This window comes from Takifugu rubripes, chromosome 7 (genome assembly GCF_901000725.2).
Source record: "Takifugu rubripes chromosome 7, fTakRub1.2, whole genome shotgun sequence".
Lineage (NCBI taxonomy): Eukaryota > Metazoa > Chordata > Actinopteri > Tetraodontiformes > Tetraodontidae > Takifugu > Takifugu rubripes.
In genome coordinates, this window is record NC_042291.1 from 12,431,703 (window position 1) to 12,443,552 (window position 11,850).

The 11,850-nt window shown below is 44.6% G+C and overlaps 2 protein-coding genes across 4 annotated transcripts; both read right to left on the minus strand.

The window, feature by feature from the left end:
- Window positions 1-24: 24 nt before the first annotated feature.
- igflr1 (IGF-like family receptor 1) lies at window positions 25-2,044 on the minus strand. Its single transcript, XM_011605598.2, has 7 exons — window positions 1,896-2,044; window positions 1,629-1,821; window positions 1,514-1,538; window positions 1,076-1,130; window positions 857-994; window positions 722-748; window positions 25-633 (listed from the first exon to the last, which is right to left on the minus strand). Exons 1-7 carry the CDS (start codon window positions 1,987-1,989, stop codon window positions 299-301), a joined length of 867 nt encoding a protein of 288 aa, XP_011603900.1. The 5' UTR covers window positions 1,990-2,044; the 3' UTR covers window positions 25-298.
- Window positions 2,045-4,447: 2,403 nt separating this feature from the next.
- On the minus strand, window positions 4,448-10,625 carry zbtb32 (zinc finger and BTB domain containing 32). Of its 3 annotated transcripts, none has more exons than XM_011605599.2 (5): window positions 10,458-10,623; window positions 7,384-8,356; window positions 6,498-6,607; window positions 5,231-5,392; window positions 4,448-4,930 (listed from the first exon to the last, which is right to left on the minus strand). In XM_011605599.2, the coding sequence occupies exons 2-5, from the start codon at window positions 8,337-8,339 to the stop codon at window positions 4,701-4,703; spliced, it is 1,458 nt and encodes a 485-aa protein (XP_011603901.1). In that variant the 5' UTR covers window positions 8,340-8,356; window positions 10,458-10,623; the 3' UTR covers window positions 4,448-4,700. The 3 variants fall into 3 exon arrangements, with proteins under 3 accessions (XP_011603901.1, XP_029695135.1, XP_011603902.1); XM_029839275.1 differs by lacking the exon at window positions 10,458-10,623 and adding an exon at window positions 8,691-9,265; XM_011605600.2 differs by having other exon boundaries at window positions 4,852-4,985; window positions 10,458-10,625.
- Window positions 10,626-11,850: the final 1,225 nt, after the last annotated feature.

Genomic DNA, 11,850 nt, shown 5'->3' on the forward strand with positions numbered 1-11,850 from the left:
ATGACGCTTTAAGTTTAACTTCCATTATAATGAGATATTGAAATTAAATATTTATTATACACATTTATGCAGCATTGGAAAACTAAGAATTTCACGTTTTTCCTCCTACAGAAATTATATTAAAATAATTTGCATTTTCATATTTTTGAAAAAGCTCACCAAAGAGCCGCATGCGGCTCCAGAGCCATGGGTTGCCGACCCCTGACCTAAAGGAACATGCACATTAAAAAAGATTTCGATCCTTTAAAAGTCTGGAAATTCAACCAGGCTTAGATTTGGGGTTTTGAAGACCTCAAAGTTAGACGTTGCACACATTGGTGCCATCTGGTCTAAGCCTGGAGAGCATGGAAATGGCATCATTTCGCTCCATCAGCCTCAGCATCTTCACCAAGTCCCCAACCGTCCAGTCAGGCTGCCTGCTGGTGATCCCCTCCAGCACGGCTTTAAGGGGGCTTTTACAGTCTCTCATTGAGTAAGCATAGGTGATCCACGCGGAGGAGAACCCACAGTGGGACGCCAGGTGCTTGGTGTTCTTCACCCCCTGGGTTTCGGGGTCCAGTAGGATCATCAGATCTTCCAGAACATCCAGGTCATTCAGGACGGTCTGTATCGGTGCTGAGACGATGGCAGAATCTACGGAAAAACACAGAAAATCGCACAAACTACACCATACACCTAAAAAAAAAGACGTTCAGGCATGAAAGCTTGTGACCACACTCACCCAGAGTGTCTTCCTCAGTCCCATTGACTGGAGCAGAGAGAGGGGGGAAAGCAGATGCTGATGTCAGACAGCCAACACAAGCACCGAGTCCTGACATGAACCAAACCCATGAATAAAACATCTTGGGACAATTACCTTCAAAGCCTGCCTCTGTAGTCCTGAGCCTTTTTCTCCCGAACAAGCCCTTCCCAACACTCAAAGCTCTTTTCCTCCTAACACAAACCAAACACACTGCGAACAGGACCAGGCAAAGAACAACCAGCTGGACCGCCACTACAAAAACAATGGTTGTTTGTTATTCTGTTTAAAGTTGTACTGTTACAAAACCCACTCTATTCACGTAAAGACCCTTACAAAGTACGTTGGGGAAAGTCTGAGGGGGAGAGGTGGTAGTTGGCGTAGGGTCACTCTAAAAGAAAAACACAGTTATTTACCCAGAGAGAAAATGGGAGGCTCTGTGTATATCTGCCCTTCCCAAGTGCATGCGGGTGAAGGCAGGGTACATTCCATAATGAGTTTCAGCTCATACTGGGCCCCCTGTGAGCATTTATGGATTCAGTACCTTCCTCTACAGGCTGAGCTCCCAGCACCTCTCTTAGATGTCACAGACCAACTTCAATGTGTGAGGTGGAGGTAAAAAAATGTAAATACACTTATATAATAAACGTTTGAACGCGGTGTTGGACAATAAAAAGTTTCATCACTCTTATCTGGAAGAACGAATCAATCGAGTTATAAATAGTTTTACGGTTAAACAGTGAAAATTGGCTTTAGAAATTGTTCCATACTCACTCGGCCTGTGTCATTTTTCGGTGATCTGCAAATAGGGAGATTTTTTATTTTTTTAATTTAAAGCTTCAAATTCTGAAGAAGGAGCCGGAGGCGGGTGTCAGGCAATGCAACTCACGGGGTCGTCGTGCACCTGGTGTCGGTGGTGGAGGTGCAGGGGGCGAGCGGAGAGAAGCCGGGGGGGCACACCGTGCACGGGTGACAGCTGGCGCTGCTGCCGTCGTTGAAAGTGTTGTTTGGGCACGGCTGAAAGTAAAGCTCATGTTTCCCTCCCTCATCATCGTAGCCGCAGTTCGGCGAGACTCTATGTCCTGCAACGACAAGAAGGAAAGCTCAGCGCCGCGCTCCGGGGCACCGGGGTACCGTCCTGGGTTCGAACACCCGCCTGGCTTGAAGTCGCAGGGAACACATTTGGAAACGCTCGGGTTCCAGCGCGTTCCCAGATCGGTACAGTTTTGCGAGTATCTGACGCGTTGCATCCTCGACGCGCGGCTCGAAACTAAAACACCGTCGAGTCGTCAAAGACGTCGTCCCTCCTCCCTCCTCCTCCTCCTCCTCCTCCTCCAAGCAGCTCACATCATCTCGAAATCCCCCCCCCCCCGCCTTTTTTTAATGACCTCTACTTCATTCATTTCCGTCCGCAAACACAAAGTAAAATTCCATTTTGGTAAGCATATTGTTCTCCTCGGCTGAGATAATGACATGCTGTTATGTTTCCTACTGCAATTATGGCTAAATGTCTCCCTCATCGCTTAAAATAACCGAACCTAAAATGTACCATCTTTTTGTTAACTTTTCTAAAGAGCCCAGGAGCACGGAGGAATATATTTAAATATATTTGTTGACAAACTGACTCAATAAAGTACATTTGACGAGGTCAGAGAGATACTTCTAGTATTTTTGCTTCTTTTCTTACCTTTTACATTCCATAAACAGGAAGATGTTTAACGTCTTGGAACGTTTAAACGGCCTTGGGATGCCTGGATCTTCTCTTCAGAAGTGTAATATTCCATTGGAAAAACACAGGTTCTTTTCCACTTCAAGCTTTAATTCCAGGCAGCCAACGTTGTTGGACTGCTCTGTCATTTCCTGGAATCTAATCGCCTCATTAAACAAATGTGCTTTGTGCTAAAAGGCCTCCAACCCACTGCAACATGTGTGAGGGAAATATAGAGAGTTTACCTTCACCCAGAAACATTGTTCATATCACCTTTAATCACATGTTACATATTCTTCAGTTTGATCAGTATAGCAATTATACAAATATGAGAAGCCTCAGATACCAGCCGCTCCAGAGGGGAAGGAAGACACATTTAAAAGTGCAGTTTGTGAGAAGAGTGTATCAATCTGAGATGTATTCTCAGATTATATTCTTCAGAATTTGCTGTTTCTGTTTATCCTATTTATTCCTCTGTCTTCTAGAGGGGCCTGGAGTGGACAAAACAGGCAAAAACATTTAATTTGATGTTGCCTTTCTTCTTTCCGGTGATTAAGGTTTTAATTAGCATCACTTATTTGATTATATAAGTAATACATTACTGGTTTTAGAAGACACTGGAGTCTTTCCTCATCATGTTTTAATGTATCATCGTTTCAGTGTTGGGCATCTTCACAGTGCCCTTATCTTGAAAAATTCCAGATAGAGTATTCATTTTTATGAACAATTATGAATCACAGCCAATGGCCTTTTTTAAAGCAGTATTTACACATTATTTAGAAAATGTAGTTTAATGCGATTTTTAGTGCACACAAACCTCTCATCACACACACACACACACACACACACACACACACACACACACACACACACACACACACACACACACACACACACACACACACACACTTTTTACAGCGTATTTCTCATGAACTCCGTCCCTGTCATTTTTCGTTTCCCTCCGGCATACTCCGATGGCGTCACTACATTACCCAGTGTGCACTAGTACGCGCAGCACGTCTGTCCCTCACGAGACTCTCACTCAAAAGAAAGTCTCGCGAGTCGAGCGCGACAAAAAAGCCACAAAGACAAAGGGATTTTGCGGATGTTCCATGTGAACGCCTACACCAGGTTGATTTACAGCTTGATATGAGTCAGATGATTAGTGAATCTAGTTGGAAATGTTGTCACTGACACAGGAGGCCCAACATATGTTGCCAGTGAAGAGCAGCTAGCTGGCATTAGCGCTTCTGCTAACAGAGGTAGCCAGTGACGTCAACAATCAGGACCAGAATGGTCAGACTGCTGGTCAATGAGTTGCTTGAATATAAGGACAAAAGCCCAAACACATCAGGGACTGAGGTTGGAGTGGATGTTTAATCTCTACATTTGGAGCTGACAAAGTAAAACTACTTCTGTAAGATTAAAGAACACAAGAGATTTTAAGTTCCACATAGAAGCAGACAAAAGGTTGCAGTTGTGTTGTGCAGCATACAGATTGGAAACAAACACAGGAATATGTCATTTGAATGCTTGTCAATCACTTATTTCTCCAATCTTCTCTGTGACTAGGCTCCGTCTGAGTGGTCGGTGCCAGTTAGTTCTCTTATACATTAGTCTGTATGTTACTGAAGACCTGTCTTGGGCCACTTAAAGCTCTGAGCATCACTGACCAAATATAGTAAGGAAGAGAGCAAATATGAGACATTACTGGGGTATGTTTTACCTAGATTTACGCGTGGTGAGCTCAAGCTGTGTCACAGCTTGAGCTTTATTATGAGCAAGAATAGCTAGAACAGTCGTCATGCACTCTGAGCTCGGATTGGAACCCCAACAGCAGTTTTCTTTTTCAATTGTAAGAACATGAAAAACTGACTGAAAGATAAAATAATAGCAATTCATAGAGTTGTCACTTCTGACGAACGGAGCAGAGATTTTGCCACACGAGGGCGCCAGAGCCCCCATATTAAGAGTAATAATAAAAAGAAAAATGTTTTTTATTGGAAGGACACAATGTTCTGATATCAGGTTAACATTCATACATGACTTGAGAACATTTTCACATTCATAATTTGGAATTAATGCCTGTTTTTAGTAAACAATGTGACCACAGAACTGTATGAATGATACTGAATCTCGTGATTGCTGTAATTTTAGCTGATAGATGGTTAAGCCTTTGAAAATAATTTGTTGTGGAAAAGTTGCAGCAACAACATTTTAAACTCTTGATTTTAAGCTAATGAGAACTTCGGTTCAGGTGTGTGAGTTGTACAGGTAGGTGCTGCTGATGGTCCAGCCAGGGGGGAATTCCTGCACCGCGTGGTTCTTGATGTGCCTCTGCATGGCGACCAGGCTGCTGCAGAACTCCAGGCACAGGGTGCACCGGTAGGGTGAGGCCCCATTGTGAGTGCGAAGGTGCTTGATCATGGCTGAGTAGTCCCGTGAGCGCTGACCGCAGAGACGACACTCGAAGGGTTTCTCTCCTGGAAGTGGTCAGAAGACCGGAGATGACAGCAGGGGGGTGGATTTAATGTGCAGCTTGTGGGGAGGACAATTACAAATTTTTGAACTCAAAAGGAACTTTGGAAAAGAGAATGATGCTTTTTCTGTAGAAACAAGTTGAAACAACTTCTCGGAAAAGGGTATTAGGATGAATCAGTCCATTTAGTGTGAATGTTTATTTGTTACAATGCAGGTTGGATAAACTTTGGAAAAAAACAGCTCACTTTATTGGCAAGAGTTTGTCCTCCAAAAAGTGCACTTTCAAAGGTGAATGTGCTCACCAGTGTGGACGCGGAGGTGTGTGTCCAGCTGGTGCTTCAGGCTAAACTTTTTGGGACAGTGCTGGCACTGGTGTGGCTTCCCTGCTTTGTGCCCCTGCTGACGGGACTGCTGCTGCGTCACGTCCCCGGCTCCTTTGAAACAACTTCCCCCACAGGACTCATCTGTGCGGACAAAAAAACAACGCTATCAGTACATTAATGCCTCAGAGGTTCCATTAACGGCAAATGGTCCAGGAAAATAATGGGTTTACTGTAGATATAAAAGTGAATATCCATGGCTCTTGTGTTCAATAAGTCTTAAAGTAAAACATTTGCTGCGTATTTGCTTCATAGCACGTTTAAACTTCAAATCAGTGAAAAATGTAATGCAGAATTTAGGGATTTAATGTCATGAAACCTCACGACAGTCATTTATTCCTAGCTCGGATATTAGGCGGTTGCGTTTATTGCACAGTATCAGCTGCACGCGCGCCACTTTAATCGCCTTTGTGGCGGCGTGGGTGTATTTCTGGTCAGCATCCTGTTGCACGTTCATAAAAAACCTACTTTCCTGCCACTCCACGCACATCACAAAGGTGTGAGCATCTGCTCTGTGGCCTTTAGGGGCCTCCCACTGTTTCAGGTCGCCTTGAGTGAAAATTTGGGTCTGTGCACAGGATGCTGCATCAAGAGGTGCAGGGGGGTGGGGGAGGTTAATAGGGTAGTTAAAGAGAGCAAACCACAACAATTACCAAAAAAATCACTTGGCCCGAACAGTTATCGTTAGCAAGTCTTCTGTCAAAGGTCTTTCTTTAGCTCTTTAGACATCGGGAAAGGTGGTGAAAAACAGAACTATAATACACAGGTGACTGTTTCAGGTGCCAAGTGGCAACAAAGTAAGCTGTCTTTTTTCCATTGCAGTTGGCATTTCCATTTGATTGCAGCACTGTTTAGCATATTGGCCCGATGTTCCACCAAAATACTCAAGAAAAAGAAACCGCTTGAGATTCTTTGACATTCTGTCAAAGACATTATTGACTCTGGCGTGTGGACAGTACATACTGTACTGCACGGACGTGTCTCGCTGTATCTGCTAACCACAACCCTGCTCCTGCAGCAACAGGTTCTCGAAAAAACCCCACAACGCTCCTCATCACTTTCCATTGCGCAGCTCGATAGGAGGAGGTTAGAGGTCACGGTGAAACCGGGCTCGCTGCAGGAAACGACTCCGTGTGAACCGGTTGCACCTACAGGTGCGAATCCGCCATGTAAAACAAGGAAAAGTTACCCGATGTGGCGGAGGACGTGTTCCTCAGGCCCGGCTCATCATAGGGACATTTACTGCGCTGATGGCGCTCGCCTGGCGAATCTGTGCTGGATTCAGGACCATCGGTGTTGCTGTGGAAAATTCATATTACGATGCCACCATTAAAAAAAGGTTTATTTTCCCTCCGATTCAGGCGCAGCGGCCTGGGGAGAGATCGGTATTAGCAGCATGGTGACATGATAGCATAGATAACATCTTTTAACACCTTTGGCTTCCTCTCTCTCCGTAACCGCAAGTTATTTGGAACGTTTACTTCAGAGTAGGAGGCCCGTTTCGCTGTATTTTAGCATGTGCAGAGGGGAGAGTGTGATGCGGAGAGCGATTTGCGGCTGGCAAATGATTATTTTCAACAAGTTTTGTGGCAAAGTTGAGCCTAAACAGAAAACCCTGCTTCTGTGGGTGGTGAATCTTTTACAATTTTGCACAGAAGGGGAGAAATTTAGGGGGCTCCCCTTCACACTCTGTCAGCTTACGTTTTGGGGAAGGCTGTAGTAGAAGTGATAGACAGAAAAGAAATGGGGCAAATCACCTTAAATAATCAAGAGATGAATGAAAATTCATGTAGAATTAGTCCAAAATCCATTATAAGAATGTTATTTCAGTCCAAAATGGGCTGTTTTGTTTTTTGTGCTATTTTGTGCTGAGCCCAATGTGTCAGACAACAAAGCTCTGGCGGGGAAGGGTTAACAGGTGAAACCGCTCAAGGTGGAAAGTTAGAATGTTCATCAGCCCAAACAGCGATGAGTCAGGCAACTGCGTAAAGGAACAACTTAGCAACGTATGGTGTTCTAGGTTGGTCTGTTACAGGTAATGCAGGGAGTGGCTGAATAAAAATGTAGCCACTGACCTTGACTCGCTGGATTGAAACGATCTCCCCTTCCTCTTCAGCAGGCCCTGCTTGATTATGCTTTCTATCCCCTCCGATCTAGCGTAAAAGCCCTGGGCGTAGGCCGAGTTTAAGTCTGAGTAGGCCACCACCGAGCTTTGAAAATGGGGAGCCAGTAAGGGGAGGACGTGCGGAGTGGTGCTGGAGAAGGAGTACGGCACAGCGGACTGGTCATGGTGCTGGACAGGGTGAAAAGGAATGAAGCCTGTGTAGTCTGCCACCCTCTTCAGGGTGGCCACAGTCTTCAATGAGCTGGGGAAAGTCCAGGGGCAAGAGAAGGCGGCGCTGCTTCCTGCGTGTCTGGAGATGACGCTGACCCGGTCGAACTGGGTGACAGATGACGAGGGCGTTCTGGCCTTCTTCATCGGGGGCTGTGGGCTGTCAGGGGTCTTAACAGGGTCTACTGGGGAATTGTCTTCAATAACGATGCTGTCGCTTTCCTCACCCACACTCGGTCCCAGCTTCTCATCTTGAACTGGACCTTCTCTCAGCTTCTGCTCCGATATCTTCCCACTTCCCTCTCTCGTCCGGTCCACCTCGCCATTCTTGCAGTGGATAATTTCCAGCTGTGTCCTGCACTGCTCCTCCAGTGGCTGTATCTCCAGCACCTCGGCGGCCCTCAGCAGTAGCTGAAGGTCATCCAGAGTCACCTCCAGTGCCTGCTTGTAGGTGAAATCTAGAACTTGCTTGAACGTGCGCGGAGAGAACGACTCTAGCGTGCAGCGGACGGGGCCCTCGTTGCCTCCCAGAGCGAGCTTCTCGGCTAATCTCCTGCTAGCACAAGCCAGGACCAGGCGATGGGCTCTGAAAATCTGGTTCCTTACAGAGATGACGGCATCGCACATCATCCCGGAGCGGCGTAAGGCATCGGCCTGTTCCAGGAAGTGGACGTACTGGGTGTTGTTGATTCTGATCATTTCTGAACTTTAAAAGACTGTAATCAAATATCCGAGAAGAGAAAGTTTAGAAAAGGAAATGGGAACTTGATCATAACATGCCCACATTTTCCAATCTGCCTGACATTTGCAGATACAGTAATTGCAAAAATGAATGCACAAATCAGCAGATCTGATGTGTGTATGTTTTTTTTTAAATTAACAGATAACATATTTGAGGTTGGAACATTTTCAACTGAGGAGGCGGAACTTAATCAGCTCATCAAGCTAATCATTCGCTTTAAACGAGGTGATAAATTCTCTCTGCTTTGAAGATCAAATTCTAAATTCTTTACAAGTGTCTTTCATTTTATACGTAGTAAAAAACCTCACAGTGATATTGCGTCTGATTGTCTGCTTCATGTGTGGAGACGTCTTGTAAAAGCGCTCAGATCCGTCGAAGCCACAATACCTTGCCCGTACATGAAACCGTGACTAATGACTGTACACATGAGTAAACACGAGTAAAGTGGGAACAACAACAACAATGCGCCCGCAATTTGAGCTGCTAAACACCAAACTGCAAAAATGTGCAGCTGTGGAAGAGAAAAAAAAGAGAAAAAGCGGGAATATTATGACTAAAACAGGCGGTAAAAGAGCTCGCCAGCACCGACTGCTGAAACTTCTGCAGCGCTGAAAAGTCGCCGTCATCGGGGTTCTGATGAACTTTTATGATCACAGAGCGTGTGGTTGGTCTCGTCTGCAACAGAGGTCATATCAAGAACTGAGATGTTCTTCTTTTCTTTCTTTTTCTTTTTAACACAACCTCGTTCTCCTCCGATAGTGGCTTCAAATGGAAACTACATGTGAAACAAATGACATTTTGTTCTCTGTTTACTGTAAATTCATTCAAGTTTCATTCAACTGTTTGAAAAAAATAATGAGTAAGAGACACTTTTAGAGTGAGATTCACTCCGGCAGGAGTTCAGCCACATTTTTAGACGAGAACATAAAGAGAATTGATGTGACATTAACAGCTTTTCCATTGAGAATCTGAGAATGATTTCTTAAGTGAAACTGTTTCTTTTTAAATATATTTTTTAAATGAACACAATAATTAAACTATTGTTTTGCTTGATTATGATACATATTTATGAATTCTGTTTTTTTTTTTTTTGCGTTAATGGTAATTTTATAACAATAAATTGATTGATTAAATGATAATAATAAAATGTGTTTTTGCAGCAGATTTAAAGAGTTGAAAAAAAGAACCCATTTCCAGTGGTGGCATCAGTTATCAAAGGAGAGCTGTAAAAAGTTACTGTGCCATGAGGTGAGCCTTTAGGTGACACCTTTACTAGACAATATTCTCTGCAAATGCATCATTATGTTAAATCTGAGGCAATTATTTACTATATTTTGCAACAAAAACCTATTTTGTTTTCACGTTTCTTTTTTTTTACCATATGTTCTTTCGGTGGCTACAAACAATCAACAGTAATGATCATAACTGAAGTTCCTCTCTTTGAAATTGTCTTGCGAGGGTAACTGCGTGCGCATTCTGCCGTACATTTCGGATTAGTTAAGATTTTCTAGGACCGTGAAGCGTGGGAGTTAATCGTTCTTCCCCTTCATTTTTGCAGATACAGCTCAGACATGTACTGGCAGGTCATCCATATTCATTCTTGGCACGGTTAATAAGGTGGACGTGACCCAGATGGTGTGGACAACGCGATGTGTAATTTTCAGGAATGTCAGAGGCTGAGTTCTGCTGCTCTGAGTTCTGCTGCAGGCCTCAGCTCCTGCACTGTAGCTGCTTGTACAGTACAGAGAGTTCAGCTGATTGTGGAGGAAGCTCTGCAGCCATCAAATACCGCTCAAGTCTGCAAAGTTGTGGCACGCTGAGGAACGCTTCAGCCCTGTGCGCTGCTGCGGAATACCAGGGGAAATCCATTTTCAACTTTATACAGACTTTATAGGCAAGTTTCAGTCCTCCAGAGCTTGCACGTCAACCTCTATCTGCAGATAATCTAGTGGTGTGCGTGTGTTCGTGCTCTACTCACAACACACGTGGAAGACGGTGAGCGTGAAGGTGTGTTTGAAGTCTTTAGACAACAACAACAACAGCGAAAAGAAAAGTAATTTGGATGAGACTCCTACCTGGTGCTCAGTGAATTTGGCTCCTGCAGACTGATGAGCTAGCTCGCATGATGACTGTGAGGTGTCTTGAAGTGACATGTCTGTCTAGGCACAGGTTCTGGTGATTTCCTCATCTGTCAACAGTCCCTGCTCCTCCTCCTCAGTCTAGCTCTCATTGGGTCTCTGATTGCAAGGCCGGTTTGGAGGATTCGTAAATCACAAATGTAAATGGTGAAAGCAGTTTGGTGCAAATATTAATGAATATCAGTGTGTGTGTGTGTGTGTGTGTGTGTGTGTGTGTGCGTGTGTGTGTGCGTGTGTGCGTGTGTGCGCGTGTGTGTGCTTGTTGAGGAGACAGAGAAAAATGGGGACAGTGGTTACAGGGACACGTGTGTTGAAACTGTACAAATTGTCCTCTTCAGTTTGAGCTGCTGGTCATCCATTAATAGACGGCTCTGCGCTGCGACAAAAGCCACACCAAAGCTGAAGATGTGTGACAGGAAGCTGACAGCTGCTGGCACCTGAGCGTGAGGCAGGGCTGCGCTGAAATCTGCTCTCTTGAAATAGAATTTTGAGTGAACTGAAGAGTTCCAGAGAAGTGGTCAGTTCACAGCTAAAGCACAACCCCCAGATACGACCTGGGACCGTGTGTTAGAGCTGGAGCATTTTTATCCTCATCGTATCTTTCTATAAATTTAACTATAGTTAAAAGTTATCATGTCAAATCACCAGAAATTATTTAGTCAGAATATTTACGTATGGTACATTTTCACTTTTGTACAACCCCTCAGCTTTTTGGGGAAAGAATGGTTAAATAGGGCAGTAGTAGCTGAGTCTGTTGGGAACTGGGCTGAGAAGCGGAGGGTTCTGGGTTCAAGCCCCAGTGCAGACAAATCATTGAAGGTGTTAGGGGAAGGTGCCAGAACACCGTCACAGCGCTTCCCAGGTACCCTTGAGCAAGGTACCGAACCCACAAATGCCCATAGGGCCCTGCGATAAACTGGCAACTCAGTCAAGGGTGGACCTGCCTTTGGCTATTGTGTCCCCTCCCCATGACCCCGAACAGGAGGAAGCAGTTAAGAAGAAGACAAAAAGGTTAAATATTGTGGCTTGACTTAGCAATGATTGCAGGGAACATTTCCTTTCTGCGTTTAAAACAAAAAAATGAAAGATAAATTAAGATTTTGAACTCAGTGCATCATCAGCATTTTGGCAGATAAGTAAAAATAGCTGTTGGTTTAAAGTCAGCGTACATATTCAAGTGTGGATGTCAGGTTGTGCTGCGATGCGTTTCATGTCACGTCAGTCGCCGAAGCTGCGGTTTTCTGAAGGCCTTTTCAAAAATAATGCTCCGCTCGATGCAATTAAAACAATTGTTTCCCAACACGTCTGACTCATTGTCGAAGGCAGCAAT